This window comes from Chionomys nivalis, chromosome 8 (genome assembly GCF_950005125.1).
Source record: "Chionomys nivalis chromosome 8, mChiNiv1.1, whole genome shotgun sequence".
NCBI classification, from domain to species: domain Eukaryota; kingdom Metazoa; phylum Chordata; class Mammalia; order Rodentia; family Cricetidae; genus Chionomys; species Chionomys nivalis.
Window position 1 is genome coordinate 48,686,448 of NC_080093.1, and position 22,914 is coordinate 48,709,361.

General features: G+C 49.3%; 1 protein-coding gene across 1 annotated transcript; it reads left to right on the top strand.

Annotated features, from left to right (window-relative positions):
- Window positions 1-1,661: 1,661 nt before the first annotated feature.
- On the top strand, window positions 1,662-14,877 carry Slc22a11 (solute carrier family 22 member 11). The gene is made up of 10 exons (XM_057778697.1): window positions 1,662-2,054; window positions 3,677-3,780; window positions 4,164-4,318; window positions 4,407-4,575; window positions 7,180-7,303; window positions 9,000-9,109; window positions 10,518-10,732; window positions 12,027-12,135; window positions 12,719-12,925; window positions 14,817-14,877. The coding sequence occupies exons 1-10, from the start codon at window positions 1,662-1,664 to the stop codon at window positions 14,875-14,877; spliced, it is 1,647 nt and encodes a 548-aa protein (XP_057634680.1).
- The last annotated feature ends 8,037 nt before the right edge of the window (window positions 14,878-22,914 follow it).

The window sequence follows — 22,914 nt, forward strand, 5'->3', positions numbered from 1 at the left end:
CCGGGAGGTTTGACCTTCTGCTAGCAAATCCTGGAGGAGTCCGTGACAGGCAAAGGGCAGGGAAGAGTTGGAAGGGAAATAAATCCCCACCCCCACGCTTTGGCTTTTAGCCTCCTGGAACCCAGAGACTCTCAGCACAGCAGAATCCCCAGAGGCAGGGGCAAGGCAGGGCAGGCGAGAGTCCAGCCTGTGGTCTTTGATGTGTGCTCAGTTGGCAGACACTGCTCTGTTTCACAGACTAAAAATCAGAGGGACATGGAGGCCATGCCTCAAGGTTAAGACCAGGGTACCACACCTGTGTTGGGCGGAGCCTGTCACTCTCCCACCCCCTCCCATGGGTTCCTCTGACCTGGTTACCCCATCTCTCTGGATCTACTACTGCAGACAGTACAATGAGTTCCCATGCTGAGGCAGAGTAAGGGCTACATAGCCCCCCAAGCCCTCTAAGGAGGTTCCTGGAAGCTCAGGATCCTCACCCATGCACGAGTCTCTGTAAAACCCACTCAGTTCCCTCTGGCACCCAGAGAGGTGATTTGGGGCTGACTGAGATTCTGACCCATATCCTTTATTCTGGTCTATTTAGGGGCCGCTCAGGCACTGCCATGGGGCATGCGGGAGAACTAGGTTTTGGCGTGTGGTTTGAATTTGAGCCTGGCTGTCTGACTTTGGTCACGTTGCCTGCCCTCTCTGAGCCGTTCTCTTTTCAAAGAGTTCACACCCATTTCTGTCTCGGGCTTGTGAGATGTGGATGAGGACACAAGGAGGTGAGCCTGGGGGCAGAGGACAGCTGTCACTCCCAGCTGAGAAGCCCCACTAGCTTCAGGCTGCCTTCATCCTGACGGAGAACTTTGGGCAACCAAAGAGATGGTGACGTTCCATACATGCCCACCACTCCGGCTCTTGAGTGACTGCAGAGAGAGTCTGAGAAATGGCAGCCATGGGCTCCACCCTGAAGGTTCCAGGCTGGCAAGGAGCCTCAGAACAGAAGAGCTCTGGACAGTGGCTAGGTCGGGGAAGGCTCTAGACCGGAGACCTGAGTGTAATCCCTGGGGCCCACATGACAGAGAGGAGAACCAACCCAGAAGGTTGCCCTCTGACCTACTAACACATTTGCACACACATACACATGCCCCCAGATAAATAAGTAAATAACCAGCAACTGCCAGCATCAGTTACTGAACTGTCTGGGTTTGAGTGAGGTCAACGGTTTTCGGATCGGACATCCCTATCCCAAGAATTTGAAAGGGTCTAAAGTCCTGAGTGAGGAGTGGAGCCCAGGCTGAGGTTGAACATTGACTGCCCCCAAGGAAGCAGTGGAGCAGCCTGTCCTTCCGTGACTGTAACTCAGTAACAACTTTGCCCTGGAGGTCGTAAAAATCTGTTTGACTTTTTCCTCTTGGTTCCAGAGAGGGCTCAGGCCTCCCTGACCTGACCATCCAAGCAGCTTGGCCCAGTGAGTCCTCTACCTGATGTCCCCTTTACAGTGTTGGGACATCCCAGTGATCACTCCTGGAAACAGGACAAGGAGACATTTATCCTCCCATCCTACCCCAGACTCCACCAGCAGAGCAACGAGGAGCTTGGGAGCACTTGGTATACATGAGGATTAGAGAGGACTAGCAGGTCTCAGCACTCCCCAACGGTTAGGATCAGCTCCAGCCATGGCGTTCGAGGAGCTTCTGGTCAGGGCTGGGGGTGTGGGCCTCTTCCAGGTTCTGCAGATGTGCACCTTGCTCCTCTCTGCCGTCTTGATACCTTTTCACATGATTCTGGAGAATTTCTCGGCTGCTGTCCCAGACCACCGCTGCTGGACCCCTGTGCTGGACAACAGCTCTGAGGTACCTGCCAATCTGACCCGCGAGGCCCTCCTGGCCATCTCCATCCCACCCGGCCCCGACCTGCAGCCTCACCGGTGCCGCCGCTTCCGCCACCCACAGTGGCATTTCCTGGACCCCAATGCCACAGCTGCCAACAGGAGTGAGGCTGCCACAGAGCCTTGTGTGGATGGTTGGGTCTATGACCACAGCACCTTCACAGCCACAGTTGTGACCAGGGTAAGGATCCCCAGAGCTGGCCTGCACAACTTGCCTTCTCCCAAGCTTTGCACGACAAACAATGTTGAAATGCTATACAGGGCTGTGGAGGTGGCTAAGCTGGTGAAGTGCTTGCTGAAGACCCGAGTTCAAACCCCCAGAACCCGTATAGAAAGGGGTGGGCATGGGCAGTGCTGAGGGGAAGAGACAGGAAGATGCCTGGGGTTTACTGGCTAGCTTATCCAATAGAATCGGTGAACTCCTGCTTCTGCAAGAGACCCTGTCTCAAACTATAAAGTGAAGAGTGTTGAGAAAGATGCCTAGTGTCAACTTCAACAGCACACACATATGTACTCACACACACATGCATGCACACACCAACACAGAAAACCATTATCCAGTTATCCAATATGGGAAGGCAGATTTGACCTCTCCACAGGTAGAGAAACCATCAGGTGAACACGCGGTCTTGCTGTGGGGGAAAGAGATAAAGGGGCAGTCACAGCTGGAGCCTGGGAGGGTCAGAGGGCAGAAAATGGCAGTGATGGTAGAGGCTGTCTAAACCAACCTAACGGGATTCTCACTGAGCCGGAGAGGGATGTTCTTGCTGAACAGTCTTAGCAGAGATCTTTAACAAAATTGGAATGTACAAGAACACAGGTGGATCTAGGAATAGTTTGCTCAAGTGGAGAATGTGTATGTGTGTGTGTGTGTGTGTGTGTAGGTGTCTGTACACTCCTACAAAGTCCAAAAGTGTCAGGTGTCTCCTGTCACTCTGCCTACTCCTTTGAGGCAGGGTCTCTCCCTGAACCTGGTCTCACATTTTCTCAGCTAGACCAGAAGTGAGCAAACCCCGGAATCCTCCTGCCTCTGTTTCCCTCAGAGCTGGGTTTACAGGCATGAGGCAGGTGCCTGGCTTAGAACACGGTTGAGTATCTGAACTCTGGTCCTCACGACTACACACAAGGGACTCTTATCTGAGCCATCTCTCCAGCCTCCAACTTGTTTTGTGAGATAGGATCTCCCTGTCTTGGGACAGCAGGCTCCCAGACTTACCTGGCCAGAGAGTCCTCCTGTCTACCCCCACTCCGTGTCGGGGTTACAAGCGGACACCACCATGCCCAGTTGTTTATGTGGGTTCTGGAGACTGAGGGCACATACATCTCTATGCTTCTGTGGCAAGCATATTCCTACAGAACTCTCTCTCCAGACCCCTTCCCTCAAGTGGAGAATTTTATCATCTGGCTTGTACTGCTGATGGCTTGTGGTGACCCAGGTTCGGATGCAGACTTGGGTTTCAGGACAGACAGGAGCTCAGGTTTGATCCATTTACACCATCCGCATTTAGAATTAGCGAGGCTGGCTCAGCAGACTCTCTCCTGTCCTGTCACCTTTTGGTGACATGCACTGTTCCACAGGCTGGCCTTCTAGACATGTCCTCACATAGTCCCTGTTCCTATGGAACAAATGAAGCTGTCAGAGGCAAGGCAGGTTGTGTCCAATAGCTCAACTTCCAGTGCTGCGAGCCTTGTGGGAAATGAGCCTCGAGGCTGTAGGCTGACCAGGCAGAAGACCCTCAACTCAGCCCTCCACCAGTCACCCCTTCCGCATACCTCAGAATGTCAGGCTTCTCTCTCTTCCAGTGGGATCTGGTGTGCAGCTCCCAGAGCCTGAAGCCCCTGGGCCAGTCTATCTTCATGGCTGGAATCCTGGCAGGAGCCTTTGTCTGGGGCTTTCTCTCCTACAGGTGAGTAGATTCTCTCCTCCTTGCTCCTCCCCCAGCACAGAATAACTCCCTGGGAGCAGAAGGCATGAAGGTGTTAGGTAAACTCCAGTGTTCCGAGCCAGAGGGGTCCCTGCCAGGTCATCCATGTGTTGTCACTGAAACACGGAAGACTCAGACCTGGGTGCTGATGCCAAAGCTGTACTCTTGACTCACCCTGAGCAAGATACTGCCACTTCGATAACAAAGCCTTTCATGCTTCCAGAAGTTTCTAGAAGCTCTGAGCTTCTAGAAGCTTCTAGAACTCAAGAACCAGCTGCACATGGCTCCCTTTGTCAGACCTTGAACAGGCATCGCCTGCCCTGTGTAGGGTCCCCAGGGACATCCCCACGTGTTCATCTTCACAGGCTGGGGCGGAAGCCAATGCTGAGCTGGTGCTACCTGCAAGTGGCGGTGGCTGGTGCTGGTGCCATGTTGGCTCCCAGCTTCTCCACCTACTGTGGCCTTCGGTTCCTGAGTGCCTTTGGGCTGGCTGGCACCATACTGGCCCAGTCTACACTGAGTAGGTACCCTGAAGTCCTTTGCTCTTTCTCCTGCCCTGGAGCAGGAGGGGCCTGAACCTCACTCTGGGCTTCTCTATCACCTTTCAGTGGCTGAGTGGACCACGACCCGCAGGAGGGCTGTTACCATGGCGATCTTGGGCTGCACTTATAGCACAGGCCAGATGGCCTTGGCAGGCCTGGCCTATGCCTTGCGGGACTGGCGAAACCTCCAGCTGGCTGTGTCCATCCCCTTCTTGGCCACATTCCTGCTGTCCTGGTCAGTACATTCGGGTCTCTTTTCATGGGAGCCCTGTTGGGGGATTGAGTCTCTGTCTCACCATCTAACTGGCCACATCCCGCTGGAAACCACAAGGAAGACAGTGGCACTCACCATTCGAGTGCCTGGGTGACCGCTTTGGCCAGAAGCCTGTTTCCTGCCAAGTGGGAACCACACAGCATTGACTTGAGAGGGGACATTACCAACACTTAAAACCAGGAGATTCTTTTTTTTTTTTTTTTTTTATTGAGCTATATATTTTTCTCTGCCCCTTCCCTTCCTCTCCCCTCCCCTTCTACCCTCTCTCATGGTCCCCATGCTCCCAATTTACTCAGGAGATCTTGTCTTTTTCTACTTCCCATGTACATTAGATCCATGTATGTCTCTCTTAGGTTCCTCTTTGTTGTCTGAGTTCTCTGGGATTGTGATTTGTAGACTGGTTTTTGTTTTGCTTGTTTTGCTTTAGGTCTAAAAGCCAATTATGAGTGAGTACACATGATATTTGTTTTTCTGAGTCTGGGTTACCTTACTCAATATGATGTTTTCTAGATCCATCCATTTGCCCGCAAATTTCAAGATGTCATTATTTTTTTCTGCTGTGTAGTACTCCATTGTGTAAATGTACCACATTTTCCTTATCCATTCTTTGGTCAAGGGGCATTTAGGTTGCTTCCAGGTTCTGGCTGTGACAAATAATGCTGCTATGAACATAGATGAGCACATGTTCTTGTGATATGATTGAGCATCCTTTGGGTATACACCCAAAACTGGTATTGCTGGGTCTTGAGGAAGGTTGTTTCTTAATTTTCTGAGAAATTGCCATACTGAAATCCAAAGTGGCTGTACAGTTTGCACTCCCACCAGCAATGTAAGAGTGTGCCCTTTACCCCACATCCTCTCTAGCATAAGTTGTCATCAGTGTTTTTGATCTTAGCCATTCTTATAGGTGTAAGATGCAATCTCAGAGTTAAAACCAGGAGATTCTTAAAAACAGACACAAGCAATGCTGCCATCTTTTTCTTGGAAAAAGAGAAGATCCTGGGTCCCACCAGGCAGGGATCGGGCAGCAGCCTGTCCTCTGGGCTGGGGCTGATCCCTTCTTTGTTGCATGCCAGCACTGTCCCCAACCCCAGCCTGACCCTGACCCTCACAGGGCCCTTGGCATCCAAGTCTGCAAGGGCCAGTGTTGGAGACGAGCCTGTCAGTGTCACTGTTACTTTTAGAGTCCTGCAAACATCTGGATTTCCTTGTTTGGGTGGGGGCCATGGGGACGTACAGGAAAACCAATAATGAAAGTCACCATAGTTCCCTGGTGCCCGCATGCTGGAACCAGTCAGCCCAGGCCCCAGTCAGACCACTGTATGGCTTAGTCCATGCCTCAGGCCAGATGTGGTTCCAGGCACGGAAGACACACCAGAAACCAAACCAGACAAAGCCATCCACAGCACAGTGCTTCCAATCTGCGACTAGCGGTGATAGACGAAGAGGAAGGCTGTGGCCTGATGATGACCAGTTACAGGAGCCTGGTCCGTACCAGGTGTGGTCGACACTAGTGGTCACACATTTACAGATAAGATGCTGATTGCCTCTGTCCTAATCAGACAGGCTGGCAAAAAACCAGAGGCAAGGTCTGAACTTGGGCAGGCTGGCTTGTTCTATTTTACTTTTTCATTTGGGATAAGAGTGAGGGGCCACTGTACCATTGAGTTATATTTTGGGCTTCTTTTTACTTTTTATTTTGAACAAAATTGCCCAGCTGGCCTCAAACTCACTACATGGTCCAGATAGCCTTGCAAACTTACTGCTTCAGCCTCCTGAGCACTAGGACACATGTCTGTGCCACTGGCCTTGGTCAGCTGACTCTTAGCCACTATGCTAAACTGCCTCAAATTGGCCAAACCCAGTGTCTTTGACCAGAGAAATGTTCCCCCAGACAGCAGCCCTTAAAGTTGGGGACAAGCAGACTGGCTTTAGAGACTCACTTAGCTCTGCCTCAAGGGTATTAACAGTATTAAAAAAACAAACAAGCAAACAAACAAAAGTCCAAAGAAGACAGAATAAAACAGCACCAAGTGGCTGTGTGTATGTATATGTAAGTCAAGCTTTCTTTTAGAATTCTTTATTTACTTACTTGGGGAGGGGACGCCCGTGTGCCACTGTGTGTGTGGTCTGGGAACAACTTGCCGACATTAGTTCTCTCCTCTCATCATGTGAGTCCCAGAAACTCAGCAGTTGCCAGGCTTGGCAGCAAGTACCTTTATCCAGCATCCCATCAGCCCAGGTGGCCTTTCTACCACGGAGATGACCTCAGAATTGCTGGAGAGGCAGCTTATGTGTCCGCGTAGCCTGTCCATAGACTGGATATCAAGAAAGGCCAGGTAGGGGTGACCTAGACTAGAAGAGGGAGGAGTCTGTGGGTTGGGGCTCAGCAGAATTCCAAACTGTCCAGTCCAGCTTAACAGGACAGCTATGAAGTACCTTCCTGCTCTCCCGCTACATAACGCTGAGGGCGCCGCTGCCCACCATCCCCTCCCACCCAACTCAGGAGTACCAATGGTGCTCCAGGACAGCAAAGTCCTAGCCAAATATCTGCTTCTTTGATAGGTGGCTGCCAGAATCCGCCCGATGGCTGATTACTACAGGCCAGCCAGAGAAAGCACTTCAGGAACTCCAGAAGGTAGCCGGGATAAATGGCCACAAGGAAGCCAAGGAGACACTGACCATAGAGGTGAGATCTTGTTACTTCTCACTCAGGAAAATATGTCCACTAGGGTGTCACCCCCAGCTGCCATTGTCCACTGCACCACCATCTCCATCAAGTTTACCAAGAATGTCGCACCCTCAGCACACACCACTCCATGAATACTGCTGCTGTCGTTAATGAAAACAAGATCGCTGTCAACACCTTCAGCAGCAGCATTAGAACCACCACAGCCCATCTCTACAACCACCTTGTCTACCACAGTGGAGCTCCTCTTCACCACAACCAACACTATCCCTAATATTACCATCGGTATCGCTACAAAACATTATCACCATACCATCTACACTTCCGCTGTCTTTATCACCACTGCAAACATCATCATCCCCATCAGCACCATCATCTCTGCCATCCCCACCATGCTCACCATCACAGTCATCCCCCTCCTCACAATCCCCATCCTCCACACCATCCCCATCATCATCCCCATCAACACCATCATCTCTACCATTCCCACTGTGTCCATCAGCCCCACCATCATCACCATTCCCAACATCACTACCATCATTGCCATTTCCATCATCATTGCCATGCCCACCAAGCCCTCTGTCCCCATGACTGTTACCATCAGCACCATCACCAACCATATCCCCACCATCGCCACCAATAACAACAATACCACTATTATCATCTGTCTCACCCGTGACCTAAACCTGTGTCTCACACACCTGCCTCATGGAACTTTGTGATGTATCCAGGGAAATAAGGTTGTTATCTGAAGCTAACTATTTTTAGAAAGTATATGGAGTGTAGACCGCCTTGATGGGTCACTCTGTCTAGGGTCTGTAACCCGCCTGGCTGGTCAGTTATTCCAGGGTCACGGAGAGGTACCACCTGAAAGACATGGGCTGATAAGAGGAAGGAGGCTAGGCAGATTTGTCGAAGCCTCCCTTTATTAGAGTCATGGTTGCAGCTTATATAGTCCCTGGATGAGGAGCTTGGGGGGCTGGGGCACGGGATCTTGCCACGTGGTCCATGCCGGTCACGTAGGCCAAGAGGTTACGATCGGTCAGGTCACGATTCCTCTGCCAGGAGTTCACAAGTTGACACACCTAGTTCTCTAGATAGTTAGAGTGTGAGGCGGGTTCCGCTAACAGATAGCTCTCTATTAACAGACAATTTGGGTGTGGGATAGGCTTTGTCAATAAAACAATTCTCAATACAATTGGGAAGTGGAGCCCTCTGCAAAACTTCTCAGGGCAATGCTCCCTATAATAATTTTTGGGGGGGACATGGCTCCTGACAATGGAGGATATTCTGCAGAGGATAGAGGACACGGAGCTCTGTGGGGATACCAGAAGAAGCCACCAGAGCAGGCCATATAGTTAATGCCAGGCTAGAAGGGCTCAAGTACAAGAGGACTGAATGAGTCCTCTGAGAACAGTGAGAGGCCAGTTTGGCCATGGTAGGCATGCCATGGTGCCAGTCATCACGGCTGTAGAGCATGACAAGCCAAACGCGACTACTCCTCCACCCAGGTCAGTAAGCCAGGCCTGCAGAAGAAGCCACGGAGGCCAGAGGGCACCTCTGCTGCCCTTCCCACTCCCAGGTCCAGAGGCCTAAGCTAGGCTAAGTCCTTGCTCTTGCCCACTTGAGTGCCACTCCCTGGTACAGCACAGGCCCATCGCTCTAACACCCACTCCTGCTTTCTCCCCTCTCTGAGGTGCTGAAATCCTGCATGGCCGGGGAGGTAACCGAGACTCGGGGATCTGTGCTGGACCTGTTCCGTGTGCCTATGCTTGCCCAAAGAACCTGTGTCATGGTGGTGGTGAAGTATGACATGCTGGGTACCTCTCTCTGAGGCATAGCCTGGGGCATGAGGGTGGCATTCAGAAAACCAATCATCCTCAGGTCTCCCGGCGGCATTCCAGAGACTAGAATCCTAGCAGGCTGGATTGAGACAGGAGAGAAGCTGGTCTGGACATGGGTTGTAGTGGAAGCCAGCTGAGAGGCACAGTTGGAATGGTAGTCCCGGTAGGAGACCAGCCAGGCTCCCCTGGAGATGGACCATAGCGGAAGAGGATATTTTCCAGTGTTAGCAGCTCATGGTTACAGTCAGACCCCAGAGGGCGACAAGTGCTGTGTCCCCTTACAGCTCCCATTTCACAGATGGGACAAGGAGGTCCCAGATGGCTGCGTAGTTGCTGGTGGGAGACTGCACTTGAACCCTAGCCAAGTAGCTTCCTGTTCCCACTATCACCCACCACGCCTTGCACAGAGAGGCCCTGCCTTGAGCAGCATTAGGGATCAGCAAATGTCCCCTGAAAGCAAATTTAGTTGGCACGACATCCAAAGAGCACCTGAAAAAGGAAGGTCAGGCTTGATTGGAATTTGGTCTCCAATAAAACTAAAGTTGAGGCTGGGAGTGTGTCTCAGCGAGTGCAGTGCCTGTCCGTCAAGCAGGAAGCCCTAGGGTTGATTCCCAGCACCACACAAAAACCGGATGTGACAGGTTAGCCCGGCTCAAAACCCAAACCCTAATGAGGAAAATGTTTGTTTTACACTATAGTTTGCCACATACAGGTGATAACTATAGATAATAAAACTCTGGACAAAAATGCAATAAAATGCTCTTTTGGTAATCTTTCAGTTTTAGGGTTTTTTATTTTGTTTTGTCACCCCCTCCATACTTCTTGATAAATTAGAAGGAAGCCAACATACAGACCTCATCCCCCTCCCCCACTCTAAAAACAAAAAACCTTTCAAGTCTTCCTGGCTCTCCCGGGGCCACTGAGCATCTTTTGTTATTCAAATCAGAGGCTTTGAAATGCTAACCCCATCATTACCCACAACTCCCCGCGGTTCCTGTGGAAAGCTCTAGATCAGTCAGTGTCCACACAAGCCTGGAAAAGCTGGATCTGCAGTCACACCAAGCTTTGCCTCTGCCCCCCCTCCCCCCCACTGGGGGCTTTGATGGGGCTTAGGTGGTGAGGAACAGTTTCACCTTGTAGCCACTGCTAAACTCAAGTCCTTTAGGAGATCCTCTCCCCGTAGATCTGCCCTGGGATCTAGCCCCAGCTGAGGGGCATCCTCCCTGAAACTGGGCCATAAAACTTTCTGAGGTCCCTCTGCTGGGACCTTCATTGCTGTCACCTTCCGGGGGACGAAGCCAGTGAGAGAGGATGCTGCAGGTTGGGGTCACTCCTTGGTAGCATGCTCCTGACTCTGGCTCTGCCCGCAGCTTCTCCCTAATGTTGTCCTACTATGGCCTGGTCCTGGACCTGCAAAGCCTGGGCAGGAACATCTTCCTCTTGCAGACCCTCTTTGGCGCTGTGGACTTCCTGGGCCGCGCCACAACCGTCCTATTGCTCAGATTCCTGGGCCGCCGCGTGACGCTGGTGGGCTCCCTGGCCCTGGCGGGGTCCTGCATCTTAGGCAATGTACTGGTGCCACAAGGTGAGACAAGAGGCTGAGCAGGGAGGCCTGTCACCCAGCCACACCACTCCCTTCCATGACACCTCTCCTTTCCCTCCGCCTGAGCCACAGCCACAGCACCTCAGTTCTGCTTGGGCTGTGACCGTCACAAAGCCCCTGGCCATTGCTCTGAGGAGGAAACTGGGGTTCAAAGAAGCAGTAGCCTAAATTACTCAGTGATACAGTCGGCTTGGACCTGAGCGGGCAGGAAGGGCACACGTGTATGCATGTGTGTATGCGTGTGTTTTCAGACATGCTTTTGTGAGGGTGTTGTCACTTGTTCTGGCTTCAGTTGTTTTGAGACAGGATTTCAAGTAGGTGAGGCTGGCCTCAGACTCCCACGTGTTAGCAATTCCGGCATCACCTACCCAGCCCCGGGGTCCTATGGCAGCACGTGCATTGTCAGTGTCCAGGCAAATACCTAGCTAGTCCTAGGGTCCTACGGCCCAGTCGTACACAAGATGTAATCCATGCGCATGCGCTGCGTGGTTGCTTAAATTTACACGCACGCGCTAAGGCTCCTTTAAAAGCAAACTCCACCTGTTCTTCCCGCTCTCTATACCACTTGTCTTTCTGAGGGACGTCTCCACAACCCCCCCTTTTCAGCCCTTATCTATAAACTTCCATGTGGGTTTGTTGTACATTGTGGTTTGTTCTCCTGCTGCTAAACTACAACACCAGGTAGCCTTAGATGGTCTTGAACCCCTGGTCCTCCTGTCCTACCTCCCTGCTGCTGCAAGCACAGGCGGTGACAGGCACTGTATCTAACTGAGCCTGCTCCATGGCTTCTAGAAGACTTTTTCAGACAGGTGGCGGTGACTGTAATGGTCTGTCCTGTCTCAGAGGCAGGTGCGTTGAGACAGAGAAGCCCTGTCTCAATGACAACCACAAGACTTTTTCTTTTTTCTCCCTGAGACTGAGGAGGGCCAGGGAAGTGGCGGGCCACCGAGGCATACCTCTGGCCCCTGTAAGACTGGGTAGACAGTACAGGAAGACAAAGCCCGAGCCAGACTCACAGGAGAGTATCCCAGCCTTGGCTTCCAGCTAGGGGTGATAAGAAGGTTGTAGGCACCCAGGCACCCCAAGGCCCTGCGCAGGCAATACTGTGTATTTGCCCCAGGCTTGCCCAACCCCAGCACACCTGTCTTCCTGCCCTGGCCCATGGCCAGGTCCCTCATCCCGCATTGTGTCCTCACCTGGTGCTCGGTAGCCCTGCACTGCGTTGGCTCTGCCGAGGACTGCCTGCCTCGACTTCACGGTCCCGTTGCACCTGCAGACCTGCAGACCCTGCGTGTAGCCCTGGCTGTCCTGGGGAAAGGGTGTTTCGGGATCTCTTTGACTTCTCTCGCTGTGTACACGACAGAGCTCTTCCCGACACCGCTGAGGTAGGTGCTGCTTGGGGCCTCAGGTATGGGTGTGGTCAGAGAGCCAGGGAAGGACACCCCCATCCCCTCCACCCCCACCCCACCCCCACCCCGCGCCAGAGGTTCAATAAGGAGGGCTGGCAGGACCCCTTAAAGCCTCAAGGATACCCAGGCTGGAGGTTTGGTTTGGTGTTTCGAGACCAACTCTCTCCATGTAGGCCAAGCTGGCCTCAGATTCACAGAAATTCTCCTGTCTCAGCTTTCTGACCACTGGGATTACAGGCACGCAACACTAATGCATTTTAACAATGTCTGTTGGCTCTCCTCCTCTAACATGGAGACTCTGAGCCGGGAGCTGAGTGGCCTAGCAGACGCTGAGGCTACCCCCACGTGCCCAGAGATACAGAGGATGCTAAGGGTCCTAGAGAGTTACCTTAAAGACCCATGGGGGAAACCAAGGTGGGTTTCATGGAGGAGGTGGCTGTTTCTGGAGGTGATATAGTGACTCCTGTACCCAGCTGTCCCACTCCTGGATGCCTGGGCCCAGCCATACACCCTCCAGCCCAGTGGCAGCTGCAGCTATATCTGAGCCTTCTCTCCACAGGATGACAGCAGATGGCTTCCTGCAGTCTGTGGGCCGCCTAGGGGCTATAGCAGGCCCCTTGATTAAGATGACCGGCCAGGTCCTGCCCCTGATGCCACCACTCACCTATGGAGCTTTGCCCATTGCCTCTAGCCTGGTCCTCCTGCTCTCCCTCCCAGAGACCAAGGGAATTCCACTCCCAGACACTATCCGGGACTTGGAGGGCAGGTGAGTGTCACCTGGGCTAGGGAGAAAAAGTCAGATGGAAGCTGTTTCCAGGGCTTGTGCTCCTGAAACCCCTGAAATTCTGTGACTGCCTTGTGGCGGTGGTGACCATTCCTTATCTGCAGAATGAGCAAGACTCAGAGAAACGAGATTACAGGCCCAAGGTCCCCTAGGGAGGTGGTGACTATAGCTGAGGCAGGAAATGGTGTGGATGGGGACACAGATTGAAATCCCGCCTGTGTGGAGAAGATGCATAACCTCCCTTGCCAAAACTGGCACAGGAAGACATCGACAGTCTCTGATGTCCTAGCTCCACGTTCTCTTGAATTCCTGGCTCAAAGGGGGAAGAGCTCTCTTTGGTAGAACTCCAGGCAGCCGTCCTGACATCTGACACGATGCTACAGAGCAGGGAAGGGGGTGAGAATTCCCAGCTGCTTCATAACCAGCGTCTCCTTCACTTCTGCTTCCTCGGATGTAGAATGGAGGGCAAGAGGGAGAACAGAACAAGGCTTGGGGAGACAACTCAATGGGTGGGCTACTCACCTTGTAAGCCTGGAGACCCCCAGAACCTGTGGGAGGAAAGAAAGAGGTGTGGTGAGATACCCTTCTAGTCCCAGCACCAGGAGGTGGACATGAACACACCCCGAGACTCCCTGGCCAGCAGGACAGTGAGAGGTCCTGAGTGCATCGACATGGTGACACATGCCTTTAGTCCAGGGATTAAAGAGGCAAGTGGATCTCTGAGTTCCAGGCCAGAACGAACACTGGTGTCACTCACAGAATCATCTTCAGGAGGGAATGATGAGAGCCGCAGTGTGTGGCTCTCACATGACTGTCCCTGCGGCTCCTGTACTCTTGATCAGCCCCAACCCCATCCCCCAGTGGGCTCTGCCGCTGTCACCACAGCTGTCGCACTTGGCTACTTTGTAAGCCCTTCTGCTTTTTCATTCAGTGCTGGGGCAGGAAGCTAGGCCCTCACGCGTGCTAGACCAGCATCCCATCTCTAAACTACATCTGTAGTCCACTTTTTGTCTTTTTATTTTTCCAGACAGAGTTTCTCTGTGTAGCCCTGAATATCCTGGAATTCATTCTGCAGACCAGGTTGGCCTTGAACTCACAGTGATCCACCTGCCTCTGCTTCCCAAGTGTTGGGATTAAAGGTGTGTGCCACCACTGCCTGGCACTAATTTTTGTTTTAGGTCCTTTTTTTTTTTTTTTTTGGCACGTATTCTCTTTGGCATTCTGCCAAAGCAATATCAGCACTGCTGTCTGGTTTCACTGTTAAAGAAACCGTAACTATCTAAGGACTCCCAGCAGAAAGGCGGGCAAGCTGATTCAATTGACTATTTTTTTAAATTATGTATTATTTTTATTTTATGTGTATGAGCATTCTGCTTACATGTATGAATGTGCAATGTGTGTATATCTGCTGTTTGAGGAGACCAGAAAGAGATGTCAGATTCCCTGAGAACATTGAGTTTCGGGTGGTTATGATCAGCATGTGGGTGCTGGGAACCAAGCCTGGGGCCTCTGCAAGAGCAGTAGCCCGTGTTCTCAATGCTGAGCTGTCTCTCTGGGCCACTGGTTTTGCTTTCTTGAGTCAGAGTGTAACCTGGCTATGAAACCTGAACTCACAATTCCCGTCAAGCTGGCCTTGAACTTCAGGCAGTCCTCCTGCCTCAGCCTCCTAGCTGCTGGGGTCACAGACTTTCATCACATGCTCGATTTAACTTACTGTTTTCCTTGAAGTCCCTCCCGTGTGCGCCTGCCGGGTTTCAGATGCAGTTCTAGGCGTGCGCCTTACAGGGGCTAATCAAACCCATCTGTCAAAGTGCCCCTACTTCCCGACCTACTGTTTCCCATGTGTCAGTGTTTGCTCTCTGGATTATTCCAGGTCACCCACATCCAAAGGTAGCCAGCAAGAGGTGGTCATTATGAAAAGCACCTGGTTCTAGAAATGTCACCATTGGAGCCATTGGCTGGCTTAAGCCTCCTGGGAAGGAGTAGACTCTTCAGTCTGAAGCACATCGATGACCAGGAGGATTCACCCTGGCAGGGCGGGCAACATGGCTGCCTCCTGTAGCTAGAGGCCCTCACTCCAGTTCTCCCCCTCCTAAACGTAGTCTCCGTCCTGCACAACCTGGATGTCTCTCCACACCTTCACTTAGCACCCTCGCTCGAGATTAGGGCTGCAGACTCCCCATCATCTCCTCAGCTGTGAAACGGAGGAAGCCACTTTCCTCCCAGGGCTTGGTCTGGGGCCAGCTGATCTTAGTTCAGTCACCAGGATGCTGCCAGCTGCCTTGTGTGGGCATGTAGGTTGTGTACTATCTCGAGCACTCCACAGAGGAAGCCTGTGGGAGCTGGGGTCCAGCCCAGGTTGTCCTGGCCCAGCTACCTGCTCTACAGGTGCAGTGACTATTACAAGAAAGGGGCCCACTTTAGTCACTTCCTGTTGCTCACTGGTGAGGGAGAGATCTCTGCCCTCGGTTTACACGTGGCCCAAACACTGGACAGACCAGACCAATGGCCATTTAATTCACCATAGTCACATTCCAGAGAAGCCACCACACAGGGCCACAGGGGGCTGCACCCAGTGTGAGCTCTGAAGTACCAAGTGACTCCTGGCTTCTGTGGAAGAGGAGACTAGCTTGCTTGTTGATGGACAGGCAACCAAAACCCACTGGATTAAAGGCACCATTTTGGTGTCCAAGGACTGTGTCACCAATGGGGCCATGTTGATCTGGGGGACATGATGACATTCAGCCAAGGATCACGCTTGGGTCTGTTGCACAATTAATAAAAGCTATGAGACTGATATTGGGGTTCAACCTGAAGACCCGGAAAGCAAAGCAGCCGGTCACTGGTTCTTACCTCGACCTCAGTCTGAAAATAGTGATTGTACCTCCAGGAATCTCAGAATGAGACTGTGTCTGAGATCCATCTCCTCCTGTTTTATAGTCCTCTCTAGGGCTGGGATTAAAGGCGTGCACCGCCCAGTTTCTAGGGCAACTAGTATGACCACTGGGATTAAAGGTGTGTGTTACCATGACCTGGTCTGTAAGGCTGACCAGTGGGGCTGTTACTCTCAGATCTTCAGGCAGGCTGTATTTATTAAAATACAAATGAAACGCCACTACATGGGTCCATGCATCTGGACAGCCACTTGAGACTATGCTGGTGTCTGAGGGTCTTCCATACTGATTGGGGTGGCCTGTGTTGCCATCAAGCAGGGCCGTGGTGACATTTAGGCACGGGCTGCTGCTAAGGGCCACATCTGGGTCTGTGTTCCTGCTGCTGCTGGGGTCTGTGATAAAGTCCATGGCCTGTGTCACCTTAGGAACCATGACCTGGGCTAGCTCGCCCTGCCCCTCACTGTACACTGCAACAGAGGAGCTGACCCTGCCGCCCACCCAGGACAGATGGCCCCGATAGAGAGCTGGCTCTGCCCCTTGCCTGAGGGGGGTGTTTCCAATGGCTCTGACTGACCTGACCCATATTCTGGGCCTTGGATTGCCCACCCTGACATCTACCCCATCTATGACCTGCTGGAGTCACGAAGGGACTGGTTCTGCAGAACCAGAGCCACAGGATCTTCACGACTCAGGGCAAAGGCAGGATGTCTGGGAGGAGTTTCAGGGAGAGCCCAGTGATGATGGGTGGTGTGTCAGAGGCCAGAGGCTTTGAATTGAAATCAACATTTTGTGGGCAGGGCTGATCAGATAGAATGGTGTACGACATGACACCCCTCAGCTCCTGATGCCACTAGGATGAATGAAGAGGTGTTGGAAACGCAGGGGAGCAAGGTAGATTGTTGGTTTTTAATTAATTGGGGGGATTCTTTTGGGTGTTGCTGCAGAGGTGAGGGGCAGATATGGAAGGACTGAGAGGTAAGTGAGATTGGGGTGCATGATGTGAAATTTCCAAAGAATTAGCAAGCAGCTATGGTTTTTTTTGTTTGTTTGTTTGTTTTTGTTTTTTTGTTGTTTTTTTTTTTGCAATTAAAACAAAAAAGACAGTCAGGTGGGCAGTGGTGGCACACACCTTTAATCCCAGCACTCAGGAGGCAGAGGCAGGTGAATCTCTGGGAGTTTGAGGCCAGCCTGGTCTATGAGAGCTAGTTCCAGGACAGCTAGGACTGTTACACAGAGAAACCCTGTCTCGAGAAACAAACAATAACAAAGACACCAAGAGCTACACTTGGTCCCTCAGTATGCAGGGGACCCCTCTCATACACTCGTCTGTTTCATTTCCTCAAAGCTCCCAAATCCATCTATTCCCCCTTGGTTCTGGATACTGCTCAGAATATAAACTGGCCTCTGGCATCCACATTGTACACCACACACACACACACACACACACACACACCACTTATGAAACACAGTTCAAGTGAGCATGACGGCACACATTTGTAATTCCAGCCTCTAGGGTGCTGAATCGGGAGGATTACTACAAAACAAGTCTGAGATACATAGCTTCAGGATGGCCTGGACTAGACTGAGAGCTGGGGATGGAGGTGGGGGAAGGGTAGAAGAGACAGAATTCAAACCCAATTCTCTTTGCTTAAAATCTTCCCATGCTTCACAAAAATATCGTACTCTGAGCTGGCAAGATGACTCAGCAGGTAAAGGACCCTCAGGTGGGGAGAAGGAAAGAACTAACTCCAACAAGTTGTTGGAGTCACACACACACACACACCACAGTGTGCATGACTACATACACACACAAATAAATTTTAGAATGATCATACATCCTCTGCCCCACAGCCACGAAGAGCCCTACTTGTTTATTCCCCTATTAGTCCCCAGCCTTATTTATCATATCTTAAAGAATTCAAGTCTTCTAAGGAATGTTTAGGAGCCATCCTGGAGTTAAATTAAATTAGAAACAAGTAGAATTCAGAAGAGAAGTTCGGTGTTGGAGGAAAAGCCACATGTTGGTTCCCGGACACTCAGCTAGCTTAGACTCGAGATAATCACACAGAAACTGTATTAATTAAATTACTGCTTGGCTGATTCGCTCTAGCTAACAAGGCTAACTTTTACCTATTAATTTAACTCATTTCTATTAATTTGTGTATTGCCATGTAGCTGTGGCTTACCAGCTAAAGTTCCCAGCTTCTGTCTCAGGCGGTGGATCCATGGCTTCTCTCTGACTCTGCCCTTCTTTCTCCCAGCATTCAGCTTAGTCTTCCCCGCCTACCTAAGTTCTGCCCTAGCAACAGGCCCAAAGCAGCTTCTTTATTCATTAACCAATAAAAGCAACACATAGACAGAAGGACCTCCCACACCATTTCCCCTTTTCTGTTTAAATAAAAAAGGAAGGTTTTCACTTTAACATGGTAAAATTCCATATAACAAAACAGGTATCAAGCAAGAATTACAGTTACAATATTTATACCTACTTTATCTTTTATTATAACTAAGGAAAACTATAACTATAAATTCTTCAACTCCATCAAAGACTCCAGAAGGATATAATATTACCTAAGTAAACAGGAAGTGCATTGCAAGCAACTTCCAAAACTCAAGAATTGACAGAGACATCTCGCTACCTGGACAGTCACCCAAAGTTCTTCTGTACCATTGGGGCATCCATCTTCAGCCTACAGGCCCATACTATCCAGCATACTTTTCCACAAAGCAGGAAATTTCAAAGACAGTTCCACCTATATTAGCAGTTTGTCAGTCATCTTCTGTGTCCTGCAGAATGTCTGGCAGACTCTTTAATGAAGCAGGAACCCTGAAGGATTGTCTCACCTTTAGGCAAGTTCAGTAGTCATTTCTCTGTGGGTCCCACATGTCCAGTTAAGCAGTCCATGCAGGAACAGTTCCTTGCCCAAATGGCTAAGCAACTCCATAAGGAGCCTCCTCGATGCCCATCTTCCTCTTAAAGTAGCTTGTGCTGCCAGGAGCAGATGTGTCTCATTGTTATGAGAAGTCCTAAGTTATTAAAACATTTTAAGTGTCATATTCTGAAGGTCTCTGAAAGATTCGAAGAATACCTATCTACTGAAATATATCTTTATACATCTAGAAAACCTAACTAACATGACTTATAAACTTGACTATTATAAATGACTTCCTACTGCATTATATTTTTAAATGAACTGCACAAACACAATACCTTAATCAAGAGTTGAAATACATATAAATATAACAAAATTGACCTTAAATTTATATCAATAAACCAAGATCCATACCAATGCAAATTATTCATATCCATATCATAACCCCTTTTAAATGTAAAGAAACATTTATAAACGATATTTGGGAATATGGGCATAGTTTCTCCAAACTTCTTCCTGCTGCTTATTAGGCATAGTAATTTGGGGGGGGGGATTACGGTGACCTTTGGGGGATCTTGTTCCATCAAACCACACAAGTATGGAAGCAATCCACAGGTTCTTATCTTCTGTGGAAACAAGAGAAGAACCTCTTTTCCAAAGCAACATATCCTTAGACCCCAATTTGGAAGTCATGATACCTTTATAACATACATGCTGGTTTATCTTAGCAGCCCATACAATGAAATGTCTCGCTGTACTTAGCTCCTCACAGTCAAAAAATTCAAAGAAAGCTATTACAAACAATGCTGCTATGAACATAGTTGACCATATATTTTTGTTGTATGATAGGGCATCTCTTGGGTATATTCCCAAGAGTGGTATTGCTGGGTCCAGGGGTAGGTTGATTCCGAATTTCCTGAGAAACCACCACACTGCTTTTCAAAGTGGTTGCACAAGTTTTCATTCCCACCAACAGTGGATGAGTGTACCCCTTTCTCCACAACCTCTCCAGCAAAGGCTATCATTGGTGTTTTTTATTTTAGCCATTCTGACAGGTGTAAGATGGTATCTTAAAGTTGTCTTGATTTGCATTTCCCTGATTGTTAAGGAAGTTGAGCATGACCTTAAGTGTCTTTTGGCCATTTGAACTTCTTCTGTTGAGAATTCTCTGTTCAGCTCAGTGCCCCATTTTATAATTGGGTTGATTAGCCTTTTACAGTCTAGTTTCTTGAGTTCTTTATATATTTTGGAGATCAGACCCACCTGGAAACAACCTAGATGCCCTTCAATGGAAGAATGGATGAAGAAAGTATGGAATATATACATATTAAGAGTACTACTCAGCAGTAAAAAACAATGACTTCTTGAATTTTGCATGCAAATGGACAGAAATAGAAAACACTATCCTGAGTGAGGTAAGCCAGACCCAAAAAGAGGAACATGGAATGTATTCACTCATATTTGGTTTCTAGCCATAAATAAAGGACATTGAGCCTATAATTTGTGATCCTAGAGAAGCTAAATAAGAAGGTGAACCCAAAGAAAAACATATAGACATCCTCCTGAATATTAACCTTCATCAGGCGATGAAAGGAGACAGAGACAGAGACCCACATTGGAGCACCGGACTGAAATCTCAAGGTCCAAATCAGGAGCAGAAGGAGAGAGAGCACGAGCAAGGAACTCAGGACCGCGAGGGGTGCACCCACACACTGAGACAATGGGGATGTTCTATTGGGAACTCACCAAGGCCAGCTGGCCTGGGTCTGAAAAAGCATGGGATAAAACCGGACTCGCTGAACATAGCGGACAATGAGAACTACTGAGAACTCAAGAACAATGGCAATGGGTTTTGATCCGACTGCACGTTTGGATGCTCACCTTACTAGACCTGGATGGAGGTGGGTGGTCCTTGGACTTCCCACAGAGCAGGGAACCCTGATTGCTTTTAGGGCTGACGAGGGAGGGGGACTTGATTGTGGGGAGGGGAGGGAAATGGGAGGCGGTGGCGGGGAGGAGACAGAAATCTTAAATAAATAAATAAATAAATAAATAAATAAATAAATAAATGAAAAAAATTCAAAGAAAGCACAATAATATACATAGTCCAGACTCTCTGTGTATAGTTCATCTTTATGTGGCTTATTTTTCTTTATTTCTTTTAATTCATGATTGTCTATACTCTGTCTCTTTAAAGACTTTTTAAAAATGATTTACTTCTTTTCCAACTCTCTATATTCCTTTTCTTCTCTCCCAAGCCTATGTACATATATACAACATTATGACCCATTTAGAATTCTTTTATGCCCGAATCTGTCCTTATTGTGTTATCTGTAATTCTTCACACTCTCTTGAAGAGCTTTTAAAATGGTAAACAGCTTGGTTACAGCTGCTCTGGATGCTGGCTCCGCCCCTTTCCACTTTTAAAATGGTGGAGGTACCATTACTGCCAGCTCTGGGGTTGCCAGGTATGAGCTGCGCTCAGCACTTTAACTCTGAGAATGAGCATGCAACACATAAACCCTTTTTATCTGAGTAATAGCTAAATCTGCCATGCAGAGCACTGCACACCCTGAAATATCTCTGTGTGTGGCAGCAGGAATCTGCCATTCTCTCCTGCCTGTGCACACCTAGTAGACCTGATCCTGCTGCCTGCCTAGGTGGGGAGCACTGAGTTGTGGGTATGGTCTCAGCTACTTTCCTCCGGACCCCAAGTGGGTACACGAACACCCAGGCCCACAAATGCCATTCAAATGCTCCATAGCTGGAGTTCACATTGGCAGCTGTGTTTCCAAAAGGCGCAGCTTTTTTCCTGCTAATGCTGAACCAGGAAGACCTCTCTTAAAGGAGCCATGCCTCTGCTTGCTTCTAGCAAATAAGAGCCCACTCAAGAAAATGCTGCTACCAAACCATGTTTTACTCTGTTCTTTTGCGTCTAGGATTCCTTTTTAAGCTTTCTCAGGTTTTTATGTGGATGTAGTTACCCACATTGGTACGCTGCTTTGGGCCTGTTGATAGGGCAGAACTTAGATAGGCAGGGAAGACTAAGCTGAATGCTGGGAGAAAGAAGGGCAGAGTCAGAGAGAAACCATGGATCTGCTGCCAGAGTCAGACACATTGAAACTTTAGCCAGTAAGCCACAGCCACGTGGTGATACACAGATTAATGGAGATGGGTTAAATTAATATGTAAGAATTAGCCAATAAGAAGCTAGACCTATGGGTCAAGCAGAGATTTAATTAATACAGCTTCTGTGTGATTATATCAGATCTAAGCTAGCCTGGTGGCCAGGAACCAACAAATGGCCCTTCCTTCAACAGTTCAGGTCCCACATGACAAGCCAGGCATCTTATACATACCTATGACCCCAGCTCCAAAGGAGATGGAGTCAGAAGGATGGCTGGGCTTGCTGACTTCCAGCCTAGCCAAGAAAACATGAGCCCCAGGTTCAGGGAAACAGCTCGCCTCAAAGGAACAGGCAGAGGGTGACAGAGGACAACTGATAGCCCCTTCTTATCTACACACACACACACACACACACACACACACACACAGGCCTACACATCTGCATATGCATACACCAGAAATAAATCTCATTTAAAAAATATCAGTAACAGAAAGATATCTAGATTCTAGTTATAGTGACACATGCCCTTAATTCCAGCACACAGAGAACTGGGGTAGGTGGATCTCTGTAAGTTCAAGTCCAGCCTCAACTACACAGCAAATTCCAAGCCATCAGGACTATATAGTGAGACTCTGTCAGAAAGAAAGAATGAAAAAAAAAAGTTAGAACAAGTATAAATGAATTTAACTAGAAGTAACCAAAACAAAGGAAATAATAAAGAAAAACAATAAAACCTGAAGTCTATCCTTTGGAATGATGAACAAAATTATAAACCTCTAGCTATACAAACAGTGGTGAACATTGACAATGTAGCAAATAAGAGATGAAGCAACAATACAAACCCTGCACATAGCAAAGAGGTCATAGACTGTTACAATCTTTCTTTCTTTTTCTTTATTTCTCATCATTTTTTGAGACAGGGTCTTACTATGTATCCCTAGCTGTCCTGGAACTCATTCTGTAAACCAGACTGGCCTTGAACTCAAAGAAATCTGCCTGCTTCAGCTTTCTGAGTGCTGGGATTAAAGGCATAAACCACCACCACCCAGCAACTAATAAGTTTCTTAAAAAACAAAA